The sequence below is a fragment of the Oncorhynchus masou genome, chromosome 5 (assembly GCF_036934945.1).
Source record: "Oncorhynchus masou masou isolate Uvic2021 chromosome 5, UVic_Omas_1.1, whole genome shotgun sequence".
NCBI classification, from domain to species: domain Eukaryota; kingdom Metazoa; phylum Chordata; class Actinopteri; order Salmoniformes; family Salmonidae; genus Oncorhynchus; species Oncorhynchus masou.
Genome location: NC_088216.1, coordinates 82,244,228 through 82,271,779, shown reverse-complemented (window position 1 = coordinate 82,271,779; position 27,552 = coordinate 82,244,228). Strand labels below are relative to the sequence as shown.

General features: G+C 45.2%; 1 protein-coding gene across 1 annotated transcript in view; it reads right to left on the bottom strand.

Moving 5' to 3' along the window:
- LOC135540385 (cytochrome c oxidase subunit NDUFA4-like) overlaps positions 1-7,172 on the bottom strand; it is a 166,018-nt gene extending 158,846 nt beyond the window's left edge. The window contains exons 1-2 of the mRNA XM_064967001.1: positions 6,931-7,172; positions 2,214-2,299 (exon numbers count right to left, since the gene is read on the bottom strand). Of these exons, the coding sequence (XP_064823073.1) occupies positions 2,214-2,299; positions 6,931-6,975 (131 nt within the window). The 5' untranslated portion in view covers positions 6,976-7,172. The remainder of the gene's footprint in view (positions 1-2,213; positions 2,300-6,930) is intronic.
- Between the last annotated feature and the right edge of the window lie 20,380 nt (positions 7,173-27,552).

Below are 27,552 nucleotides of genomic sequence, written 5' to 3'. Positions count from 1 at the left end.
CCCACTATGCAGCTGTTATTCTATAGGCTGGGATCCTCACTATGCAGCTGTTATTCTATAGGCTGGGATCCTCACTATGCAGCTGTTATTCTATAGGCTGGGATCCTCACTATGCAGCTGTTATTCTATAGGCTGGGATCCTGGGATCACTATGCAGCTGTTATTCTATAGGCTGGGATCCTCACTATGCAGCTGTTATTCTATAGGCTGGGATCCCCACTATGCAGCTGTTATTCTATAGGCTGGGATCCACACTATGCCTGTTATTCTATAGGCTGGGATCCACACTATGCAGCTGTTATTCTATAGGCTGGGATCCTCACTATGCAGCTGTTATTCTATAGGCTGGGATCCTCAGCAGCTGGGATCCAGCTGTTATTCTACTATCCACAGCTGTTATTCCATAGGCTGGGATCCTCACTATACAGCTGCTGGGATCCACACTATGCAGCTGTTATTCCATAGGCTGGGATCCACACTATGCAGCTGTTATTCTATAGGCTGGGATCCTCACTATGCAGCTGTTATTCCACAGGCTGGGATCCTCACTATGCAGCTGTTATTCTATAGGCTGGGATCCTCACTATGCAGCTGTTATTCTATAGGCTGGCATCCTCACTATGCAGCTGTTATTCTATAGGCTGGCATCCTCACTATGCAGCTGTTATTCCATAGGCTGTGATCCTCACTATGCAGCTGTTATTCTATAGGCTGGGATCCTCACTATGCAGCTGTTATTCTATAGGCTGGGATCCTCACTATGCAGCTGTTATTCTATAGGCTGGGATCCTCACTATGCAGCTGTTATTCCACAGGCTGGGATCCTCACTATACAGCTGTTATTCTATAGGCTGGGATCCCCACTATGCAGCTGTTATTCTATAGGCTGGGATCCTCACTATGCAGCTGTTATTCTATAGGCTGGGATCCTCACTATGCAGCTGTTATTCCACAGGCTGGGATCCCCACTATGCAGCTGTTATTCTATAGGCTGGGATCCCCACTATGCAGCTGTTGCAAGAACGCATTTTTCACTGGCTTGAATTCAACAATTATTGGGTTCAAATTTAGATTTGTGAACAGCCATCCTCAACAAGCACAATCCATAAAGCGTAAGTAACTGAACGAGATAGCAGCAGTGTGATTCACATCAATACGCTATGTAGATAATCATTATAAAGTGATATCCGTATCGCCGTAGACGACACCACTGCTGTCATCCTTTCCTCCAAGCGTTTATTCAAGTTGTATAATCTATGGATGCCGACAGCAGTCTCACCATTGGAAGAAATAGCTTGGGCTGTAGCCTACAAAAGCCTATTCCTGCTCTTTTCATGCGATCCATCAAACACATTTGGTGTGTCATCATAGTGGTCTCTGACTTCCTAGTGGTCTCTGACTTCATAGTGGTCTCTGACTTCATAGTGGTCTCTGACTTCATAGTGGTCTCTGACTTCATAGTGGTCTCTGACTTCATAGTGGTCTCTGACATCAGTGGTCTCTGACTTGTGGTCAGACTCACTGTTGGGGAACAAACCTAAAACTTGCGCCTTTTTTCAATGCTGATTTGAATGTCGTTGAGAAAACAGAAGTGTCAAAGATTTTTTTTTTTTTGCAAATCTCCTTTCTGAATTTAAAAGTAAATCCTCAAAGTAATCACCTAGTTTTTCAAAAGTATCTGTAATCTGATTACAATATTTTTGCTGGTAATGGATTGCAGTTATCGTTTGGAATCCCTTACATGTAACAGATTACATAATCTGGAGTAATCTCTTACTCCCCAACCCTGCTTTTTGGGAACAAGAGGCCTCTATAATTCTCTATGGGTTAAGACGGACAGTTATTGGCAGACTTCCTCTGTTTATTCAGTAACTAAGTGTGGTCGTCCCAGTTCTGCACAGTCAAACTCAAACAAAGGCCCTCTCTAGAGTCTAGAGAATGTCTCTGCTCTCTATCATGTGTCCGATTAATAACAACGTTTAACAGAAGAAAGGCACAGTGTCCAGAGAGTGTCCCAAAATAGGAATGACCACAGTGTTGATCCCAACGTAATGATGATGATGATGATGATATGTTTGTTTACTTTCTCATTCAAGCAAAAAAACTAAACAAGTGTCAATTCACAGGTAACGTTTTAGTCGTTACAGACACAGACTAATAAAATCCAGACTGAAAATGACTAAACACTGTGAAGGCAGTAGTGTAGGTTCTACCTGACATGGGGTCCCTTGGCCAGACGGATCAGATAGCAGGAAGCCCCAGCCATGCCCAGTACCAAGAAGAAGAACTGAGGGATGAGCTGAGGGGAAAAAGGAGGGAGAGAAAGGAAGCATACATTGGTGCTAAAGCCATATGTGAACGTATGTGTGTATTATTGAGCTGCATGTCACACATATATACACTACCGTTCAAAATGTGGCAATTTCTCGCATGGAAAAACCTTCATTTCTGAGAACAAGAATAGGCTGACGAGTTTCAAAAGAAAGTTATTTGTTTCCGGCCATTTTGAGCCTGTAATCGAACCCACAAATGCTGATGCTCCAGATACTCAACTAGTCTATAGAAGGCCAGTTTTTATTGCTTCTTTAATCAGAACAACAGTTTTCAGTTGTGCTAACGTAATTACAAAAGGGTTTTCGAATGATTGATTGGCCTTTTAAAATGATAAGCCTTGGATTAGCTAACACAACGTGCCATTGGAACACAGGAGTGATGGTTGCTGATAATGGGCCTCCGTACGCCTATGTAGATATTCCATTTAAAAAAATCAGCCGTTTCCAGCTACAATAGTCATTTACAACATTAACAATGTCTATACTCCATTTCTTATCAATTTGATGTTATTTAATGGACATAAAATGTGCTTTTCTTTCAAAAACAAGGACATTTCTAAATGACCCCAAACGTTTGAAATGTAGTGTGTGTGTGTGTATATAGCGGCGGAAAGATGGTATACACACACACACTTTCTGTGGTTGTTATTCCTCTCCAGTCTCTGTCCTCCTCCATATGAATGAGTCAGATGGCCGTGTGAGGGGCTGAGGCTGTCAGCCTGGGTTGAGCCGGCAAGGACACAGGCATGGTAAGAGAGAAATTGATCCATCACTAGCTCGCTCACTGCATGGTTCCCTGTGCTGTGCCAACCTCTTTCTCGCACCCACACACACAGCTTCTCTCCCTGCCTGGCTGCTTGTCAGTCTGAGTGACAGAATAAGGCCCTGCAGACTTCCAGGACAGCAGGGTGACGACGTTAAGAATAGATTGAATGTTGAAACATCAATTTAAACCATTAAAGCAGGTGTGTGAGGGAGGGAGGGAGGGAGGGAGGGAGGGAGGGAGGGAGGGAGGGAGGGAGGGAGGGGGAGGGAGGGAGGGGAGGGAGGGAGGGAGGGAGTGAGGGGAGGGAGGGAGGGAGGGGAGGGAGTATGATCTAGTTATTTTAATTAGATGTCCAGATTTGTATTTCTTCCCTCTGCTGTCAAATCATAACATGACAGGCTACTTGTGGCAGCACCAAGTGTGGGATGTTCCCCAATGCTGGAAGGGGGGCCTGAGTGAAAAAGGTTTGGGAACCCCTTCCCTACAATATAACCCACCCATTAAGTAATCAATTGGATGATCCATAAACGTGTGGCCCTATTTAGACATGATTTTAGGCCTCTGGGTTTTTCCATTCCATTTGCTATTATCAGCTTCCATTAGCTAGACTTTGTTGTGAGTTGTGTTTTTCTGTGAATAAACGAATTGTCAATAGGCTTCAAAACAAATAAATTGATCATGATGCATTCACCAGTTTATTATTAGGCTTTTTTCTCACGTCAGTAAGTGGCAATATCAGGTGACTATTTAGTCAACCATTTTGGGGCTCCCGAGTGGCACAGGGGTTGCATCTCAAGGCATTGCATCTCAGTGCAAGAGGCGACACTACAGTTCCTGGTTTGAATCCAGGTTGAATCACATCCGGCCGTGATTGGGAGTCCCATAGGGCGGCGCACAATTGGCTGAGCGTCGTCCGAGTTTGGCCGGGTTAGGCTGACTTGCCTAGTTAAATAAATGTTCAATTATTATTTTTTATTTTTTTAAACATTGCTGAGGTAAATCTGACTCTAAGCCCTTTTGTTAGACTAGGGTACTAGTTGACCAGAACGTGTGCACTATTTAAATGTAATCCAGCCTCTGACAGTGTTCCAGTATATTAAGACTTGGCGAGCAAGTTTTCTGGACAGAAGACAGACACTCTCTTAGAAACAAAGGTTCCATAGGAGAACCCTTTTTGGTTACAGGTACAACCCTTTGGGTTTCCATCTAGAACCCTCGGTGGAAAGGGTTCTACACAGAACCTAAAAACATTCTAGCTGAAAGCAAAAAGGTTTTTTTCCTGGAACCAAATAGGGTTCTTCAAAGGGTTTTCTTACGGGGACAACCAAAGAACCCTTTTAGGTTCTAGATTGCACCTTTTTTTGTGCAGACCGATAGGGGAATAGTAGTGGGTTTGTGGCCCTGTTTTGAATACTTCAGAAATGCATCCTTCCTTTTCACCTACCTTGAGGTAATCATAGATCTGAATTGGTTAGTATGGTGAAAGTTAAAGGGTTCACCTATCTATAGATCTGTACCTCCAGGCAGGGGCGTATCCAGGGGAGTGGCCCAAGGCCCATCCTGAAATCTGATTGGCCACCCCACTGCCCCCCCTCCCAGAAATTCTGAGATCTGATAGGTCGTCTCTGAATATATTGATAATTTTAACCAAGATGCACCGACAGCAGGACTCATCAATCTCTCGCCGGAGAAAGCATGCGAACAAGCGCAACAGCACCCCTCTGACTTTGTATGTGCAGCCTGTGTATTTGATGCTGTCTGGTCAAAAAGAGCATGACATGTCACATTGTTTTGGGTCGGACAGCAACAGATGGGGGCTGTTTGACTCACTCTCAGATACTTGCTCTGGTTAAATAGATTCAGCCTTTTGCAAATTGAAGGACAATTATGAAACATTGATAGACACGAATGAGAAATCATGTTATACTTTTTTTTACTTTTAAATATTTTTTTACTATGAAGCAGTTAAAAACATTTAATGCAAAGGAGGTGCCATAAAATAATAAGAGACCCTTCCGAATGTTACGGTATAATTCACACTCTGGATGGCACTTTCAAGGGAATTTACTGAAGTATGCTAATACAAGCATTGAATGTGTTGAACCATCATAATTATATAGAAAACATCCACCTCGCATTGATTATGGTTAAAAAATGTCATGGCCCCTCTAAACTGGGTCTGTGCCCCACCTTGGCCACCAAATTCAAAAATGTTCTGGACATGCCACTGCCTCCAGGAACAAGGAAGGATTCATTTCTAAGCTTTTCAAACAGTGCCAGGGAACTGTCTGCTCTCTCGCTCTCTTTCTCTCTGTCTCTCTGTCTCTCTCTCTGTCTCTCTCTCTGTCTCTCTCTGTCTCTCTCTCTCTCTGTCTGACCAACATGCAACTAGAGACCGAGCGTGCTTATTCTGTGGGCTTGGTTCTATATTGTTGTTGCACTTATCCATGTGTTGGTAGACTGCCAAGTCAAACCCGTCGATCTGAGAATTTGGGTCACCGGCAGCTCTGTAGTGACACTAAAAATAAAGTGCCATCGGTGGGGCTTTTTAGCATTTGGTGAATATATGTACTGTTCTGACCCTTTTAATTGAAGTGGTTTGTTTTATCTTTGTATACAAACAAACTATAAGCTACAAGTATTTAATAATATGTTATGAAGGGTATTAAAACCAATCAGGCGACACTTTGGTATGTGAAAACCCATTCCTAGGCTGCGAATGCATAATGATCAGTTATTGGGCATTAATGGAATAATCTACCTCACATAATGAGGGTCAGCAGGGGTGGAAATAGTACTGAAATATAGGTAATAGTGGAGAAAAACAACTACTCAAGCAAAAGTCAAAAGTAGCTCATTTTAAAAGTACTCAGATTAAAAGTAATTGAATTACTTTTAATATAAAGGTTACCTGAACATATTTTCCCTGCATTACATTTCAAAAGGAAGATAGGAAATGTATGTAAAATAGGAACTAAGCGCATTTATTTTATGAGTTGTAACAATGCACATCTCCATGTAAAAAAATAATGAAGGATTAGTAAAAAAAAAAAAACATTATTTAAATAAATAAAATCTTCAAAGCAATTTAAATGTGTTGATGAATAAAAATGCAATACAAAATTGTTACTTGTCCATGGGACCGGCTGACACTCACTCACTCCCTCTTTCCCTCCCTCACTCACTCTCACTCACTCACTCCCTCTTTCCCTCCCTAACTCAGTCTCTCACTCACTCACTCACTCACTCACTCCCTCTTTCCCTCCCTAACTCAGTCTCTCACTCACAAACTCCCTTTTTCACTCACTGAAACATCCTACTCCAGTAGAAGTACTGTTACTTTAATGACATTTTACACAAGTAGACAAAAATGACAGTAACAGAAGTACTTAGAGTTAGTTTGAGAGAGAGAGATTCTGCCCTACGTTGACATTCTCTTTATGAAACCATTAGCAATGTTTGGATTACTTCGTTCCCTTTTCCAATATTTATGGGCTGTGATTTCAGACAAGTTCAATTGGATTTCAGACTTGTTTCATGGTATTTATATTTAATGAAAGAGCAGTATAATGCACAATACAAGGGTAACAGAGCCACAGAGCCTTCTTTGTTTATTCTTCTTGTAAACACGGGGCTCACAGGGTAACACGTAGTCAAGAACCCGAACGTTGAAACCAGGGATGGACATGGAACCTACCAATATAAATTCCTCTAATTCAAAGTATCAGGTCAAAATGATTTCCCTGACTGGGGGTATCGAGTCCCCCCCCCCCATTTACACCCCTGATTTCTAAATGTGTCACAGATTGAACCAGATTCAAATCAACTTACCCCTGGATGTTTCTTAGCATGCGTAATCACTGTCCTAATCGGCATGTTTATCCCAGATCCTACAACACCTACACACACAAATAAACAAAAGTCCAACAAAATGTAAGTACAAACTAATTATATTTTCTACGAAGTCTCTAATGCTTCTGTGTCCATGTGAAAGCAGCTCCCTGTGTAGATATATGTACAGCAGAGTTGTGTTTGAACCAGTCTGTTTCTGTCTGCAGCTATGGAGAGAGAGAACAAGGACCTTTTGTAAGTCCTCCCTGCTCCGTAGAGCCAGAAGGGGGTCAGAGGAACGGGCAGGGAGGGGAGGGATGAGTGAGGACAAAGGTAGGGTAGGACGGGTGAGGGAGGGAGGGGAGGGGTGAGTGAGGACAAAAGGAGGGTAGGATGGGTGAGGGAGGGAGGAGGAGGGGTGAGTGAGTGAGGACAAAAGGAGGGTAGGACGGGTGAGGGAGGGAGGAGGGGTGAGTGAGGACAAAAGGAGGGTAGGACAGGTGAGGGAGGGAGGAGGAGGGGTGAGTGAGGACAAAGGAGGGTAGGACGGGTAAGGGAGGGAGGAGGAGGGGTGAGTGAGGACGAATGTTGGGTGAGGTAGGGTAAGATGGGGGAGGGAGGGGGAGGGGTGAGTGAGGGTAAGACGGGGAGGGAGAGAAGGTTAGCTAAATCCCTATAATCACATCGGCTCTGGAAGGGGCCAACCAGACCTGGGTTCAAAAAGTATTTAAAAATCATTCAAATACTTTGAGCTTTGACTTGCCTGGCGTGCCAGATGGGTGGGGTTTAAATTTTAATTGGTTTTCTATTGGTTCTGTTGCAATAGGCAAGCTAAGTCAAGCACAGCTAAAGTATTTCAAATTATTTCAAGTACTATTTGAATCCAGGCCAGAGGCTAACACAGGCCACTCGCTGTACGATTTCATCCAAGCTGTTCTTTTATAGGGTTGTGGAGTTCATATTAACTTTTAAGTATATCCCTTTTAGGTCACAGTGTACCTAGTGCTAATGCAGACATGGAAAACAAAACCAATACACTCATCTTGTGTCGTATTTGTTGAATCTATGAATCTATGTCATGTCTATTATTCTATTCTTGGTTGGGCATAAGCTGGGAGAGAGGGTGACATTCATTGTACTTTTACAAGATGGGTAGCAAATCGTATTCTAGAAAGTGTTGTACTGGGAATATAAGTAACTAAGTAAGCCTTGTCAGGCTCCTGGGCAGTTCAGGCTCTATCTCCTGTTTTTTTTTTTTTGCATTGGGCAGCTTGATGTACTGTAGAAATACACGCCCTTACCTCAACTCCATCTCTTTTAATGCTGAGTGAGAGAGGCATCGGGTCTGTTTTTTTTGAGTATTTGGTATGTTTCGACCAGGGATCGAACCCCCAACTTTCCAATCTCAGGACAGACACTGACTTGGTAATGAGAATATACACAGTGAATATGTGATGCGGCCTGATTATGTAATATTAGGCCGCACACAGTAAGCAGGGTCTGATGTTAACATCCCAACAGGAAAAGGTGTGTGTGTGTGTGTGTGTGTGTGTGTGTGTACCACCTGTGGTACGGCTCACAGTACTTGTCAGATGGAAAGGTAGATAATTGTGTAGTTTTGTCGAGCTTTGCATTTTGGAAAGTTAATTACTTTACTGGTGTTAAGGAACTTAAAGGTCTGCAATCGTTTCATTACTGGCCAATCAATGGCTATTATCATCCCTGGTCACTAAGGTCATACCTCGGGAGAAATAGATCCTGTCCAGACAGCCTGACACAACCGGACAGCGAGATACACAGTGACACGGTGCTATAAAGCAAAAATAAAATAGAATATGTCCAGACAGCCCGACCCAACTGGACAGAGAGAGAGACAGTGCTATAAAATAAAATAGAATCTGTCCAGACAGCCCGACCCAACTGGACAGAGAGACACAGTGCTATACAATAGAATCTGACCAGACAGCCCGACCCAACTGGACAGAGAGACACAGTGCTATACAATAGAATCTGTCCAGACAGCCCGACCCAACTGTCAATATCTACTGTCCACACCAACATATAATTTAGAATGGATGGCCAAAAAAACATTCTAGAATGAGTCATTCTAGAAACTAAGTAGTAGCAAGTGTGGATTCTAGAACACAGCTGATTCATACTGATTCTGATGTGCCCCGCCCAGAAAAATCTGTGAGTTTACATAAAGAATAAGTTGTATTTAACATTTCACAGGTGAGGAGGAAATTGCTGTTTTGTACCTCATCATGACAACGGTAATGATCACTGTCTTTCAACACGCAGTGATGAATCAAGGATAGAGAGAGATTGATGGGGAAGGAGAGGTGCTCAGCAAAAGACTATGGGGAAAATGAGATTCATTAAGTCAATACGTTTGGCAGCTCTTTACATTAGTTTGTCATCAGACATCGTTCTCCAACAAGTGTAGACTTTACCATGAAATGCTTACTTACAAGCCCTTAATAAATCTTCTCTGGGATAGGGTCTAGTTTCCTGAATTTCTGCCTGACTGACATGCCCAAAGTACTCAGGGCCAGGATATGCATATCATTGATAGCATTGGATAAAAAACACTTTGAAGTTTCTAAAACTATTAAAATAATGCCTGAGAATATAACAGGGAGGGAGAGCGCACGCTCTTAATAATATTTTCTTTCCTATTGAACATACTACTTTCTGTATGAAATATAATAGTTTATTTACATTTTAGAGTACCTGAGGATTAAATAGAAACATTGTTTGACTTGTTTGGATGAAGTTTAGTGGTAGCTTTTTGGACTCCTTTGTCTGCATGTTGAACGAGTGGATTACTGAAATCGGTGGCGCCAACTAAACAGACATTTTGTGATATAAAGAAGGATTTTATCTAACAAAATGACCAATCATCTTGTAGCGGGGACCCTTGGGATTGCAAACAAATCACAAATCACTATTTGGGATTTTTTGAAGCCTGTGCTGGTTGAAAAATATGTTGTGGGGCGCTGTCCTCAGATAATCGCATGGTATGCTTTCGCCGTAAAGCCTATTGTAAATTAACAAGACATGGTGTGATCATAAGAACATACAGGAACTCAAGTCCTTTTGTTCACCTCACCTAGAATTCCTTACAGTCAAATGCAAGTGCCGCATTATTAACCGCATTATCTACCAAGATAATCATCTTCGATCATAATCACAGTCATGTATATCCCACCCCAATCAGACACATCGACGGCCCTGAAAGAACTTAATTTGACTCTATGTAAATATCCTGAGGCTGCATTTATTGTAGCTGGGGATTTTTAACAAGGCTAATCTGAAAACAAGGCTACCTAAATATTATCAGCATATCAAATGCGTGACCCGGGCTGGCAAAACCCTGGATCAACTTCCGTGATATATAAAGCCCTCCCCCGCCCTTCTTTCGGAAAATCTGACCACGACTCTATTTTGTTGCTCTCAGCCTATAGACAGAAACTAAAACAGGAAGCGCCCAGGTCTGTTCAACACTGGTCCGAACAATCGGATTCCACGCTTCAAGATTGCTTTGATCACTTGGACTGGGATATGTTCCGCATAGCGTCGGACAATAACGTTGATGAATTCGCTGATTCGATGAGCGAGTTTATTAGCAAGGACATCGTTGGACCCACAGCGTCTATTAAAACATTCCCCAACCATAAACCATGGATTGATGGCAGCATTCGTGCAAAACTGAAAGCGCAAACCATTGCTTTTAACTTCTTGCGTCGAGCAATCCCGGATTCGGGATCCTATTTATAGCCTCAAGCTCATTAGCATAACGCAACGTTAACTATTCATGAAAATCGCAAATGAAATGAAATACATATATTTGCTCTCAAGCTTAGACTTTTGTTAACAACACTGTCATCTCAGATTTTCAAAATATGCTTTTCAACCATCGCTAAACAAGCATTTGTGTAAGAGTATTGATAGCTAGCATAGCTATAAGCCTAGAATTCAGCCAGCAACATTTTCACAAAAACAAGAAAACCATTCAAATAAAATCATTTACCTTTGAAGAACTTCAGATGTTTTCAATGAGGAGACTCTCAGTTAGATAGCAAATGTTCAGTTTTTCAAAAAATATTATTTGTGTAGGAAAAATTGCTCCGTTTTGTTCACGTTTGGCTATGAAAAAACCTGTATCCAGTTATAGCCTCAAGCTCATTAGCATAACGTAACGTTAACTATTTATGAAAATCGCAAATGAAATGAATGTGCTAGCTCTCAAGCTTAGCCTTTTCTTAACAACACTGTCATCTCAGATTTTCAAAATATGCTTTTGAACCATAGCAAAACAAGCATTTGTGTAAGAGTATTGATAGCTAGCGTAGCATTTAGCGTAGCATTTAGCGGGCAACATTTGCACAAAAACCAGAAAAGGATTCAAATAAAATCATTTACCTTTGAAGAACTTCGGATGTTTTCAATGAGGAGACTCTCAGTTACATAGCAAATGTTCAGTTTTTCCTGAAAGATTCTTTGTGTAGGAGAAATCGCTCCGTTTTGTACATCACGTTTGGGTACCAAAAAAAAACGAAAATTCAGTCATCAAAACGGCGAACTGTTTTCCAAATTAACTCCATAATATCAACTGAAACATGACAAATGCTGTTTAGAATCAATCCTCAAGGTGTTTTTCACATATCTCTTCATTGATATATCGTTCGTGGATGTCTACTTTCTCCTCTGAATCGCTTGGAAAAAGACGTGCAGCCGAAGATGACGCACCAATTTCGACGGAGGACACCGGGCGGACACCTGGCAAATGTAGTCTCTTATGGTCAATCTTCCAATGATATGCCTACAAATATGTCACAATGCTGCAGACACCTTGGGGAAACGATAGATCGGGCAGGCTCATTCCTTGCGCATTCACAGCCATATAAGGAGACAATGAAATACAGAGCCTCAAAAATCCTGCTCATTTCCTGTTTGAAGTTTCATTTTGGTTTCGCCTGAAGCATCAGTTCTGGGGCACTCACAGACAATATCTTTGCAGTTTTGGAAACGTCAGTGTTTTCTTTCCAAAGCTGTCAATTATATGCATAGTCGAGCATCTTTTTGTGACAAAATATTGCGCTTAAAACGGGCACGTTTTTTTATCCAATAATGAAATAGCGCCCCCATAGATGTAAGAGGTTAATCAGGGAAAGTTGACCGGAAACATGACCAAATACAGTGTAGCTATTCCCTCCGCAAGGCAATCAAACAAGCTAAGCGTCAGTATAGAGACTAAGTAGAGTCGCAATTCAATGTCTCAGACACGAGAGGTATGTGGCCATCACGGTTGACAACTCCATTGTGTCCTTTTCCCAGAGCGCTAAGAACCTTGGCGTGATCCTGGACAACACCCTGTCGTTCTCAACCAACATCATGGCGGTGGCCCGTTCCTGTAGGTTCATGCTCTACAACATCCGCAGAGTACGACCCTGCCTCACACAGGAAGCGGCGCAGGTCCTAATCCAGGCACTTGTCATCTCCCGTCTGGATTACTGCAACTCGCTGTTGGCTGGGCTCCCTGCCTGTGCCATTAAACCCCTACAACTCATCCAGAACGCCGCAGCCCGTCTGGTGTTCAACCTTCCCAAGTTCTCTCACGTCACCCCGCTCCTCCGCTCTCTCCACTGGCTTCCAGTTGAAGCTCGCATCCGCTACAAGACCATGGTGCTTGCCTACGGAGCTGTGAGGGGAACGGCACCGCAGTACCTCCAGGCTCTGATCAGGCCCTACACCCAAGCAAGGGCACTGCGTTCATCCACCTCTGGCCTGCTCGCCTCCCTACCACTGAGGAAGTACAGTTCCCGCTCAGCCCAGTCAAAACTGTTCGCTGCTCTGGCCCCCAATGGTGGAACAAACTCCCTCACGAAGCCAGGACAGCGGAGTCAATCACCACCTTCCGGAGACACCTGAAACCCCACCTCTTCAAGGAATACCTAGGATAGGATAAGTAATCCTTCTCACCCCCCTCCCCCTTAATGATTTAGATGCACTATTGTAAAGTGGCTGTTCCACTGGATGTCAGAAGGTGAATTCACCAATTTGTAAGTCGCTCTGGATAAGAGCGTCTGCTAAATGACTTAAATGTAAATGTAAATGTGGCAGGGTCTACAGTCAATCACAGACTACAAAAGGAAAACCAGCCCCTTCGCGGACCACCATGTCTTGCTCCCAGACAAACTAAACAACTTCTTTGCTCTCTTTGAGGACAACACAGTGGCACTGACACGGCCCGCTACCAAAACCTGTGGGCTACCCTTCACTGCAGCCAACGTGAGTAAAACATTTAAACGTGTTAACCCTCAAGGCTGCCAGCCCAGACGACATCCCCAGCCGCGTCCCCAGAGCCCTTATCCCGTCCTCAGAATCCTTATCCCAGTCTGCTGTTCCCACAATCTTCGAGGGCCACCATTGTTCCTGTTCCCAAGTAAGTAAAGGTAACTGAGCTAAATGACTATCGCCCCGTAGCAGTCACATCCGTTACCAGAGGTAGCAGAGGTAGCATCTCTGTTCTGCCAGTGCATGGAAAATCCCGCTTGCTCTATATTGTCCGTATCTTCGTTCAGCTACATCTCGGTGAAAAATAAGATGTTACAGTTTTTATTGTCCCATTCGTAGGATAATCTTAACCGTAGATCATCAATTTTATCATCCAATGATTGCATGTTAGCAAGAAGAACAGATGGTAGTGGGAGTTTACTTGCTCGCCTACGGACCTTCAGAAGGATGTCCGATCTGCGGCCCCTTTTCCTGCTTCTTTTCTTCACGCAAAAGGTGTGGATCTGGGTTCCAGTGAAAGCAGGATATCCCTCTCTTCGGACTCGTTAAAGGAAAACGCTTTTTCCAGTCCGCGTGAGTTGTCACTGTCCCCCCCCCCCCGCGCTTCTCCTTCACCCAAATCCAGACAGCTGATGCTCTGATAGAGCTGCAAAGTCTGGACCCTCTCTTCCTAAAATTATCCGCCATTGTTGCAACCCCTATTGCTAGCCTGTTCAACCCCTCTTTCGTATCGTCTGAGATTCCTAAAGATTGGAAAGCGGCCACGATCATCCCCCTCTTCAAAGGGGGAGACACTCTAGACCCAAACTGTTACAGACCTATATCATCCTGCCCTGCCTTTCTAAAGTCTTCGAAAGCCAATTGAACAAACAGATCCCCGACCATTTCGAATCCCACCGTACCTTCTCCGCTGTGCAATCTGGTTTCCGAGCTGGTCATGGGTGCACTTCAGCCACGCTCAAGGTCCTAAACGATATCATAACCGCCATCGATAAAAGACAGTACTGTGCAGACGTCTTCAATGACCTGGCCTAGGCTTTCGACTCTGTCAACCACCGTATTCTTATCGGCAGACTCAACAGCCTTGGTTTCTCTAATGATTGCCTCGTCTGGTTCACTAACTACTTCATAGATAAAGTTCAGTGTGTCAAATCGGAGGACCTATTGTCCGGACCTCTGGCAGTCTATAGGGGTGCCACAGGGTTCAATTCTCGGGCCGACTCTTTTCTCTGTATCAATGATGTTGCTCTTTCTGCGGGTGAGTCTTTGATCCACTTCTACGCAGATGACACCATTCTGTATGACCCTTCTTTGGACACTGTGTTATCTAACCTCCAAACGAGCTTCAATGCCACACAACACTTTTTCTGTGGCCTCCAACTGCTTTTAAATACAAGTAAAACGAAATGCATGCTCTTCAACAGATCGCTGCCCCCACCCTCCAGACTAGCATCACTACTCTGGAGGGTTCTCACTTAGAATATGTGGACAACTATAAATACCTCGGTGTCTGGCTAGATTGTAATCTCTCCTTCCAGACTCATATTAAGTATCTCCAATCCCAAATTAAATCTAGAATCGGCTTCCTATTTTGCAACAAAGCATCCTTCACTCATGCTGCCAAACAAGCTTCAACGCCATACCACACTCCTTCCGTGGCCTCCAACTGCTTTTAAATGCTTGTAAAACTAAGTGCATGCTGCCCGCTTCCTCCCGCCCAACTAGCATCACTACTCTGGACGGTTCTGACCTAGAATATGTGGACAACTACAACTACCTCGGTGTCTGGTTAGACTGTAAACTCTCCTTCCAAACTCCCATTAAGCTTCTCCAATACAAAATTAAATCTAGAATCGGCCTCCTTCACTCATGCCTCCAAACATACCCTCGTAAAACTGACTATCCTACCGATCCTTGACTTTGATGACATTTACAAAATAGCCTCCAACACTCTACTCAGCAAATTGGGTGTAGTCTATCACAGTGCCATCCGTTTTGTCTCCAAAGCCCCGTATACTACCCACCACTGCAACCTGTACGCTCTCGTTGGCTGGCCCTCGCTACATATTAGTCACCAAACCCACTGGCTCCAGGTCATCTATAAGTCTTTGCTAGGTAAAGTTCTGCCTTATCTCATCTCACTGGTTACCATAGCAGCACTCGCTCCAGCTGGTCATGCCCAAAGCCAGCACCTCCTTTGGCCGCCTTTCCTTTCCAATGACTGGACCGAATTGCAGAAATCACTGAAGTTGGAGACATATCTTCCTCACTAACTTTAAGCGTCAACTGTCAGAGCATCTTACCGATCGCTGCAACTGTAAATAGCCCATCTGTAAATAGCTCATCCAACCAACTACCGACCTCATCCCATATTAGTTTTTCTGCTCTTTTGTACCCCAGTATTTCTACCTGCACATCCTCATCTGCACATCTATCACTCCAGTGTTAATTTCTAAATTGTAATTACTTCGCCACTATGGCCTATTTATTGCCTTACCTCCTTACTCCATTTGCACACACTGTACATATATTTTTCTATACTGTTATTGACTGTACGTTTGTTTATGTGTAACTCTGTGTTGTTTTTGTTGCACTACTTTGCTTTATCTTGGCCAGGTCGCAGTTGTAAATGAGAACTTGTCCTCAACTGGCCTAGCTGGTTAAATAAAGGTGTTCTCAACTGGCCTACCTTGTTAAATAAAGGTGTTCTCAACTGGCCTACCTGGTTCAATAAAGGTGTTCTCAACTGGTCTACCTGGTTAAATAAAGGTGTTCTCATCTGGCCTACCTGGTTCAATAAAGGTGTTCTCAACTGGCCTAGCTGGTTAAATAAAGGTGAGATAAAAATAAAACAGGAAGAGTGATGTGACCTCTGAGGTGTCTCTGTAAGAATGCATAATGATGATGCACCCTTTTCCACTACAGGGAGGTCATACATTGTACGACCCTACACTCAAAACCTCTATAAATGTTCTAAGAGGCTGGCTGCTCTCGCTGAAAGCAGGAGAATGGACAGAGGAGTGGAGAGATGTTAGTCCCAAATGGCACCCTATTCCCTATATATAGTGCAAGACTTTTGACCAGGGCCCTGGTTAAAAGTAGTGCACTATACTGTATATAGGGAATAGGGTGTCATACCTCAGTCTCAGCAATAGGATTTTGCCATGCTATTTACCTTTGTTTAACTAGGCAAGTCAGTTAAGAACAAATTCTTATTTTCAATGACTGCCTAGGGTTAACTGCCTGTTCAGGGGCAGAACAACAGATTTGTACCTTGTCAGCTCAGGGATTTGAACTTGCAACCTTCCGGTCACTAGTCAACGCCTCTGCTATGCTATGCTGGTGGAATACAGACATACTCATTTCAACCTAAGCAGGTCTGGAGCAACATGACTGACCCTGGCTGTGATCCCGCCTGCCTCCTGCCAGATAATGAATGCTGCTTTGGTTGTTTTCTGTGACGGGGTGCTTTTTATTGTCTAATGCAACTGCATTGCAAACAGTTATAGACATATGTGAAAATGAACAGATGAAAAATGAACAGCGTTTAATCTAATGTAGAGTGGATGCATATGGGATCCCTGTGGGAACTGAACCCATGACCGTAGTGTTTCCAGCACCACACTTTCACCATCTGAGCCAAACAGGACCGTTACATTATATATTTGTGACTTTTATAGTAGTGTATTGCTCTGCACTTCCTCCTTACCAGGGTGGCATTATGAATAAGGACACATTCTTCATGTACTTACCTGGTTAAATCAAGGTTAAACAAAACATGAATTTAATCATCTCATCTAATTTCCATTCTTAACTGTGAGGTGCTTTTTAGTGATGATAACTGATAATTGATATTCAACACCTCTAGCATGCAGGAGGCTTGAGGAACGGTTGTTTTAAAGCAGAAGGCATTGGCTGTTAAAGCTCAATCTCTTGGTGTTTTTCAGGAAGTAAGAACACACAAACCACAGCCACTGACAAACCACAACCACTGACAAACCACAGCCACTGACAAACCACAGCCACTGACAAAACACAACCACTGACAAACCACAACCACAGCTACTGACAAACCACAACCACTGACAAACCACAACCACTGACAAACCACAGTCACTGACAAACCACAGCCAATGACAAACCACAAACACTGACAAACCACAACCACTGACAAACCACAGCCACTGACAAAACACAACCACTGACAAACCACAACCACTGACAAACCACAACCACAGCTACTGACATTTACATTTACATTTAAGTCATTTAGCAGACGCTCTTATCCAGAGCGACTTACAAATTGGTGAATTCACCTTCTGACATCCAGTGGAACAGCCACTTTACAATAGTGCATCTAAATCATTAAGGGGGGTGGTGAGAAGGATTACTTATCCTATCCTAGGTATTCCTTGAAGAGGTGGGGTTTCAGGTGTCTCCGGAAGGTGGTGATTGACTCCGCTGTCCTGGCGTCGTGAGGGAGTTTGTTCCACCATTGGGGGCCAGAGCAGCGAACAGTTTTGACTGGGCTGAGCGGGAACTGTACTTCCTCAGTGGTAGGGAGGCGAGCAGGCCAGAGGTGGATGAACGCAGTGCCCTTGCTTGGGTGTAGGGCCTGATCAGAGCCTGGAGGTACTGCGGTGCCGTTCCCCTCACAGCTCCGTAGGCAAGCACCATGGTCTTGTAGCGGATGCGAGCTTCAACTGGAAGCCAGTGGAGAGAGCGGAGGAGCGGGGTGACGTGAGAGAACTTGGGAAGGTTGAACACCAGACGGGCTGCGGCGTTCTGGATGAGTTGTAGGGGTTTAATGGCACAGGCAGGGAGCCCAGCCAACAGCGAGTTGCAGTAATCCAGACGGGAGATGACAAGTGCCTGGATTAGGACCTGCGCCGCTTCCTGTGTGAGGCAGGGTCGTACTCTGCGGATGTTGTAGAGCATGAACCTACAGGAACGGGCCACCGCCATGATGTTGGTTGAGAACGACAGGGTGTTGTCCAGGATCACGCCAAGGTTCTTAGCGCTCTGGGAGGAGGACACAATGGAGTTGTCAACCGTGATGGCGAGATCATGGAACGGGCAGTCCTTCCCCGGGAGGAAGAGCAGCTCCGTCTTGCCGAGGTTCAGCTTGAGGTGGTGATCCGTCATCCACACTGATATGTCTGCCAGACATGCAGAGATGCGATTCGCCACCTGGTCATCAGAAGGGGGAAAGGAGAAGATTAATTGTGTGTCGTCTGCATAGCAATGATAGGAGAGACCATGTGAGGTTATGACAGAGCCAAGTGACTTGGTGTATAGCGAGAATAGGAGAGGGCCTAGAACAGAGCCCTGGGGGACACCAGTGGTGAGAGCGAGTGGCGAGGAGACAGATTCTCGCCACGCCACCTGGTAGGAGCGACCTGTCAGGTAGGACGCAATCCAAGCGTGGGCCGCGCCGGAGATGCCCAACTCGGAGAGGGTGGAGAGGAGGATCTGATGGTTCACAGTATCGAAGGCAGCCGATAGGTCTAGAAGGATGAGAGCAGAGGAGAGAGAGTTAGCTTTAGCAGTGCGGAGCGCATCCGTGATGCAGAGAAGAGCAGTCTCAGTTGAATGACTAGTCTTGAAACCTGACTGATTTGGATCAAGAAGGTCATTCTGAGAGAGATAGCGGGAGAGCTGGCCAAGGACGGCACGTTCAAGAGTTTTGGAGAGAAAAGAAAGAAGGGATACTGGTCTGTAGTTGTTGACATCGGAGGGATCGAGTGTAGGTTTTTTCAGAAGGGGTGCAACTCTCGCTCTCTTGAAGACGGAAGGGACGTAGCCAGCGGTCAGGGATGAGTTGATGAGCGAGGTGAGGTAAGGAGAAGGTCCCCGGAAATGGTCTGGAGAAGAGAGGAGGGGATGGGGTCGAGCGGGCAGGTTGTTGGGCGGCCGGCCGTCACAAGAAGCGAGATTTCATCTGGAGAGAGGGGAGAAAGAGGTCAGAGCACAGGGTAGGGCAGTGTGAGCAGAACCAGCGGTGTCGTTTGACTTATCAAACGAGGATCGGATGTCGTCGACCTTCTTTTCAAAATGGTTGACGAAGTCATCTGCAGAGAGGGAGGAGGGGGGGAGGGGGAGGAGGATTCAGGAGGGAGGAGAAGGTGGCAAAGAGCTTCCTAGGGTTAAAGGCAGATGCTTGGAATTTAGAGTGGTAGAAAGTGGCTTTAGCAGCAGAGACAGAGGAGGAAAATGTAGAGAGGAGGGAGTGAAAGGATGCCAGGTCCGCAGGGGAGGCGAGTTTTCCTCCATTTCCGCTCGGCTGCCCGGAGCTCTGTTCTGTGAGCTCGCAATGAGTCATCGAGCCACGGAGCGGGAGGAGGACCGAGCCGGCCTGGAGGATAGGGGACATAGAGAGTCAAAGGATGCAGAAAGGGAAGAGAGGAGGGTTGAGGAGGCAGAATCAGGAGAAAGGTTGGAGAAGGTATGAGCAGAGGGAAGAGATGATAGGATGGAAGAGGAAAGAGTAGCGGGGGAGAGAGAGCGAAGGTTGGGACGGCGCGATACCATCCGAGTAGGGGCAGTGTGGGAAGTGTTGGATGAGAGCGAGAGGGAAAAGGATACAAGGTAGTGGTCGGAGACTTGGAGGGAGTTGCAGTGAGGTTAGTGGAAGAACAGCATCTAGTAAAGATGAGGTCGAGCGTATTGCCTGCCTTGTGAGTAGGGGGGAAGGTGAGAGGGTGAGGTCAAAAGAGGAGAGGAGTGGAAAGAAGGAGGCAGAGAGGAATGAGTCAAAGGTAGACGTGGGGAGGTTAAAGTCGCCCAGGACTGTGAGAGGTGAGCCGTCCTCAGGAAAGGAGCTTATCAAGGCATCAAGCTCATTGATGAACTCTCCGAGGGAACCTGGAGGGCGATAAATGATAAGGATGTTAAGCTTGAAAGGGCTGGTAACTGTGACAGCATGGAATTCAAAGGAGGCGATAGATAGATGGGTAAGGGGAGAGAGAGAGAATGACCACTTGGGAGAGATGAGGATCCCGGTGCCACCACCCCGCTGACCAGAAGCTCTCGGGGTGTGCGAGAACACGTGGGCCGACGAAGAGAGAGCAGTAGGAGTAGCAGTGTTATCTGTGGTGATCCATGTTTGACAAACCACAACCACTGACAAACCATAACCACTGACAAACCACAGCCACTGACAAAACACAACCACTGACAAACCACAACCACTGACAAACCATAACCACTGACAAACCACAGCCACTGACAAAACACAACCACTGACAAACCACAGCCACTGACAAACCACAACCACTGACAAACCACAGCCACTGACAAAACACAACCACTGACAAACCACAACCACAGCTACTGACAAACCACAACCACTGACAAACCACAACCACAGCTACTGACAAACCACAACCACTGACAAACCACAGCCACTGACAAACCACAACCACTGACAAACCACAACCACTAACAAACCACAGCCACTGACAAACCACAACCACAGCCACTGACAAACCACAGTCACTGACAAACCACAACCACTGACAAACCACAACCACAACCACTGACAAACCACAGTCACTGACAAACCACAGCCAATGACAAACCACAACCACTGACAAACCACAACCACTGACAAACCACAACCACTGACAAACCACAACCACAGCTACTGACAAACCACAACCACTGACAAACCACAACCACAGCTACTGACAAACCACAACCACAGCCACTGACAAACCACAGCCACTGACAAACCACAACCACTGACAAACCACAACCACTGACAAGCCACAACCACTGACAAGCCACAACCACTGACAAACCACAACCACTGACAAACCACAGCCACTGACAAACTACAACCACAGCTACAGACAAACCACAACCACTGACAAACCACAACCACAGCTACTGACAAACCACAACCACTTACAAACCACAACCACAGCTACTGACAAACCACAGCCACTGACAAACCACAACCACAGCTACTGACAAACCACAACCACTTACAAACCACAACCACAGCTACAGACAAACCACGACCACTGACAAACCACAACCACAGCTACTGACAAACCACAACCACTTACAAACCACAGCCACTGACAAACCACAGCCACTGACAAACCACAACCACAGCTACTGACAAACCACAACCACTGACAAACCACAACCACTGACAAACTGTAAGTAGAAGGTTGTTAAATACAGTAAGCAGCTGTACACCTGCCAAATACATCTATTCAGGTGTGAATGACAGCTGGTGTATTTTCTCTCAGATTCTGAGTTGATATGTGAAGTCGAATTGAGCAATCTTGCTAACTACAAACATAGGAGCTTAATTTGATCAGTGTGTTTGAGGTTTTAAAAGGCTTCTAAAGTTTATTTCCACTTTAAAATTTCAGACTTGATTTGCCCTAACGAAACATTTATCAACCACTACAAAAATGTCCATTAATTATAATCTACACGGTGATTCACATTTCCTGTCACTGCAGGGTCAATTTCCTGCTGTGAAAAACTGGTCAAATTAAGATCCTAAACCTGTAAGTTGCTTAGTTGGTCTTGGTGTACATAGAAGAAGAAATAAAACTGTCCACATTTCCAAAATTTCAGACGATTTTCATAAGAGGGGTAATTTTATTTCAAAGCCACCTGTGTGAGTAGGAAGGAAGGCAGCCAGAGTAGCCCCCGGTGAAGTAGCCCCCGGTGGAGTAGCCCCCGGTGGAGTAGCCCCGGTGAAGTAGCCCCGGTGGAGTAGCCCCCAGTGAAGTAGCCCCGGTGGAGTAGCCCCCGGTGGAGTAGCCCCGGTGAAGTAGCCCCCGGTGAAGTAGCCCCCAGTGGAGTAGCCCCCGGTGGAGTAGCCCCCGGTGAAGTAGCCCCCGGTGGAGTAGCCCCCAGTGGAGTAGCCCCCAGTGGAGTAGCCCCGGTGAAGTAGAGTAGCCCCGGTGGAGTAGCCCCCGGTGAAGTAGCCCCGGTGGAGTAGCCCCCAGTGGAGTAGCCCCCGGTGGAGTAGCCCCCAGTGGAGTAGCCCCGGTGAAGTAGAGTAGCCCCCGGTGGAGTAGCCCCCGGTGGAGTAGCCCCGGTGGAGTAGCCCCGGTGAAGTAGAGTAGCCCCGGTGGAGTAGCCCCGGTGGAGTAGCCCCCGGTGGAGTAGCCCCCGGTGAAGTAGCCCCCGGTGGAGTAGCCCCCGGTGGAGTAGAGTAGCCCCCGGTGGAGTAGAGTAGCCCCCGGTGGAGTAGCCCCCGGTGGAGTAGCCCCCGGTGGAGTAGCCCCCGGTGGAGTAGCCCCCGGTGGAGTAGCCCCCGGTGGCTGCCCTGTCTTTCTCCATCTCTCTTTGTCTTTGTTGAACTCTGGACCCTGACCATAGTTCTGTTATTTTATTCTTTGTTTTAGTATGGTCAGGGTGTGAGTTGGGGTGGGCAGTCTATGTTTGTTTTTCTATGTTGTTTTTTTGTGTTCCAGTGTTCAGTTGTAGAATTGAATAAATCAATATGGACACTTACCACACCGCGTTTTGGTCCTGGCTGTATCACCGCCTGGTACGGCAACTGCCCCACCCACAAGCATAAGGCTCTCCAGAAGGTAGTGAGGTCTGCACAACGCATCACCGGGGGCAAACTACCTGCCCTCCAGGACACCTACACCACCAGATGTCACAGGAAGGCCAAAAATATCATCAAGGACAACAACCAGCCAAATCAGTGCCTGTTCACACTGCTATCATCCAGAAGGCGTGGTCAGTTCAGGTGCATCAAATCTGGGACCGAGAGACAGAAGCTGTTTTTCAATCTCAAGGTCATCAGACTGTTAAACAGCCACCACTAACATTGAGTGGCTACTGCCAACATACGGACTCATCTCTAGCCACTTTAATAATGAGAAATGTATCACTAGCCTGTTTAAACAATACCACTTTATATAATGTTTACATACCCTACTTTACTCATCTCATATGTATATACTGTACTCTATACCATCTATCTTGTCTATGCATGCCCATTGTTCATTCATATATTTTTATGTACATATTCTTATTCATTCCTTTAAACGTGTGTGTATGAGGTAGTTGTTGTGAAATTGTTAGGTTAGATTACTTGTTAGATATTACTGCATGGTCGGAACTAGAAGCACAAGCATTTCGCTACACTCGCATAAACGTCTGCTAACCATGTGTATGTGACAAATAAAATTTGATTTGAAATCAGACAACTCAGTTGGATTAAGAATAATTGAAACTTTAAATTATATAAGATACTTGTGTGTTCATGAATGTTTAATATTACGATTATTTATTTGAATTGTGCGCCCTCCAATTTCACCGGATGTTGTTTGCTGGTGTCCCACTTGCCTATCCCTAAGAAGGCCGTTAACCAACAGCGCAGATCGAGAAGTTTTAAGAAAATATTTACCATGTCGACTTTAATGAAAAGTAGCAATAACAATAATGAGGTTATTTACAGAGGGCACCGGTACCGAGTCAGTGTGCTGGGATGCAGGTTAGTTGAGGTAATTTTTACATGTACTGTAGGGTGCGTGAAGTGACTATGCATAGATAATAAACAGCGAGTAGCAGCAGTGTACAAAAAGGGAGGGGGTCAATGTAAATAGTCTGGGTGGCCATTTTATTGATTGTCAGCAGTCATATGGCTTGGGGGTAGAAGCTGTTGAGGAGCCTCTTGGTCCTAGACTTGACGCTCCGGCACCGCTTGCCGTGCGGTAGCAGAGAGAACAGTCTACAACTTGGGTGACTGGAGTCTCTGACAATTTTATAGACTTTCCTCTGACACCGCCTATTATATAGTTCCTGGATGGCAGGAAGCTTGGCCCCAGTGATGTACTGGGCTGTTCGCACTACCCTCTGTAGCGCCTTACGGTCAGATGCCAAGCAGTTTCCATACCAGGCGGTGATGCAACCAGTCAGGATGCTCTCGATGGTGCAGCTGTTTAACTTTTTGAGGATCTGGGGATCCATGCCAAATATTTTCTGTCTCCTGATGGGTAAAAGGTGTTGTTGTGCCCTCTTCACAACAGTTTTGGTGTGTTTGGACCATGATAGTTTGTTGGTGATGTGAACACCAAGGAACTTGAAACTCTTGACCTTCCTCACTACAGCCCTGTCAATAATAACAGGGGCCTGTTTGGCCCGCCTTTTCGTGTAGTCCACGATCAGCTCCTTAGTCTTGCTCATATTGCGGGAGAGGTTGTTATCATGGCACCACACTGACCTCCTCCCTATAGGCCGTCTCATCGTTGTCGTGATCAGGCCTACCACTGTTGTGTCGTCAGCAAACTTAGTGAAGGTATTTGGAGTCGTTTTTGGCCACGCAGTCGTGGGTGAACAGGGAATACAGGAGTGGACTAAGTACACACCCCTGAGGGGCCCCAGTGTGGAGGATCAGTGTGGCAGATGTGTTGTTGCCTACTCTTACCACCTGGGTGCGGCCTGTCAGGAAGTTCAGGATCCAGTTGAGGAGGGAGGTGTTTAGTCCCAGAGTCCTTAGCTTAGTGATGAGCTTTGTGGGCACTATGGTGTTGAATGCTGAGCTGTAGTCAATGAACAGCATTCTCACATAGGTGTTCCTTTTGTCCAGGTGAGAAAGGGCAGTGTGGAGTGCGATTGAGATTGCATCATCGGTGGATCTGTTTGGGCGGCATGTGAATTGGAGTGGGTCTAGTGTCTGGGAGGATGCTGTTGATGTGAGCCATGACCAGCCTATCAAAGCACTTCATGGCCACCAACCTGAGTGCTACGGGGCAGTAATCATTTAGGAAGGTTACCTTCGCTTCCTTGGGCACAGGGACTATGGTGGTCTTCTTTAAACATGTAGGTATTACAGACTCGGTCAGGGAGAGGTTGAAAATGTCAGTGAAGACACTTGCCAGTTGGTCAGCGCATGCTTTGAGTACACGTCCTGGTAATCCGTCTGGCCCAATCCTGTAGCTTAGCATCTGCGTCATCTGACCACTTCCATATTGAGCGATTCACTGGTACTTTGTGCTTTAGTTTTTGCTTGTAAGCTGGAATCCGGAGGATAGAATTATGGTCAGATTTCCCAAATGGAGGGCGAGGGAGAGCTTTGCATGCATCTCTGTGTGTGGAGTATAGATGGTCTAGAGGTTTTTTTTCTTCTCTGGTTGCACATGTAACATGCTGGTAGAAATGAGGTAAAACTGATTTAAGTTTGCCTGCATTAAAGTCCCCGGCCACTAGGAGCATCGCTTCTGGATGAGCATTTTCTTGTTTGCTTATCGCCTTATACAGCTGGTTGAGAGCAGTCTTAGTACCGGCTTCACTCTGTGGTGGTAAATAGACAGCTAAAAATAATATAGATGAGAACTCTCTTGGTAGATAGTGAGGTCTACAGCTTATCATAAGGTCCTCTACCTCAGGCAAGCAATACCTCAAGACTTATTTAATATTAGACATCGTGCACCAGCTGTTATTGACAAATACAGTGCCTTGCGAAGGTATTCGGCCCCCTTGAACTTTGCGACCATTTGACACATTTCAGGCTTCAAACATAAAGATATAAAACTGTATTTTTTTGTGAAGAATCAACAACAAGTGGGACACAATCATGAAGTGGAACGACATTTATTGGATATTTCAAACTTTTTTAACAAATCAAAAACTGAAAAAATTGGGCGTGCAAAATTATTCAGCCCCCTTAAGTTAATACTTTGTAGCGCCACCTTTTGCTGCGATTACAGCTGTAAGTCGCTTGGGGTATGTCTCTATCAGTTTTGCACATCGAGAGACTGAAATTTTTGCCCATTCCTCCTTGCAAAACAGCTCGAGCTCAGTGAGGTTGGATGGAGAGCATTTGTGAACAGCAGTTTTCAGTTCTTTCCACAGATTCTCGATTGGATTCAGGTCTGGACTTTGACTTGGCCATTCTAACACCTGGATATGTTTATTTTTTAACCATTCCATTGTAGATTTTGCTTTATGTTTTGGATCATTGTCTTGTTGGAAGACAAATCTCCGTCCCAGTCTCAGGTCTTTTGCAGACTCCATCAGGTTTTCTTCCAGAATGGTCCTGTATTTGGCTCCATCCATCTTCCCATCAATTTTAACCATCTTCCCTGTCCCTGCTGAAGAAAAGCAGGCCCAAACCATGATGCTGCCACCACCATGTTTGACAGTGGGGATGGTGTGTTCAGCTGTGTTGCTTTTACGCCAAACATAACGTTTTGCATTGTTGCCAAAAAGTTCAATTTTGGTTTCATCTAACCAGAGCACATTCTTCCACATGTTTGGTGTGTCTCCCAGGTGGCTTGTGGCAAACTTTAAACAACACTTTTTATGGATATCTTTAAGAAATGGCTTTCTTCTTGCCACTCTTCCATAAAGGCCAGATTTGTGCAATATACGACTGATTGTTGTCCTATGGACAGAGTCTCCCACCTCAGCTGTTGATCTCTGCAGTTCATCCAGAGTGGTCATGGGCTTCTTGGTTGCATCTCTGATCAGTCTTCTCCTTGTATGAGCTGAAAGTTTAGAGGGACGGCCAGGTCTTGGTAGATTTGCAGTGGTCTGATACTCCTTCCATTTCAATATTATCGCTTGCACAGTGATCCTTGGGATGTTTAAAGCTTGGGAAATCTTTTTGTATCCAAATCCGGCTTTAAACTTCTTCACAACAGTATCTTGGACCTGCCTGGTGTGTTCCTTGTTCTTCATGATGCTCTCTGCGCTTTTAACGGACCTCTGAGACTATCACAGTGCAGGTGCATTTATCACAGTGCAGACTTGATTACACACAGGTGGATTGTATTTTTCATCATTAGTCATTTAGGTCAACATTGGATCATTCAGAGATCCTCACTGAACTTCTGGAGAGAGTTTGCTGCACTGAAAGTAAAGGGGCTGAATAATTTTGCACGCCCAATTTTTCAGTTTTTGATTTGTTAAAAAAGTTTGAAATATCCAATAAATGTCGTTCCACTTCATGATTGTGTCCCACTTGTTGTTGATTCTTCACACAAAAATACAGTTTTATATCTTTATGTTTGAAGCCTGAAATGTGGCAAAAGGTCGCAAAGTTCAAGGGGGCAGAATACTTTCGCAAGGCACTGTAGACACACACCCAAACACCTCGTCTTACCAGAGGTAGCATCTCTGTTCTGCCAGTGCATGGAAAATCCCGCTTGCTCTATATTGTCCATATCTTCGTTCAGCTACGTCTCGGTGAAAAATAAGATGTTACAGTTTTTATTGTCCCATTCGTAGGATAATCTTAACCGTAGATCATCAATTTTATCATCCAATGATTGCATGTTAGCAAGAAGAACAGATGGTAGTGGGAGTTTACTTGCTCGCCTACGGACCTTCAGA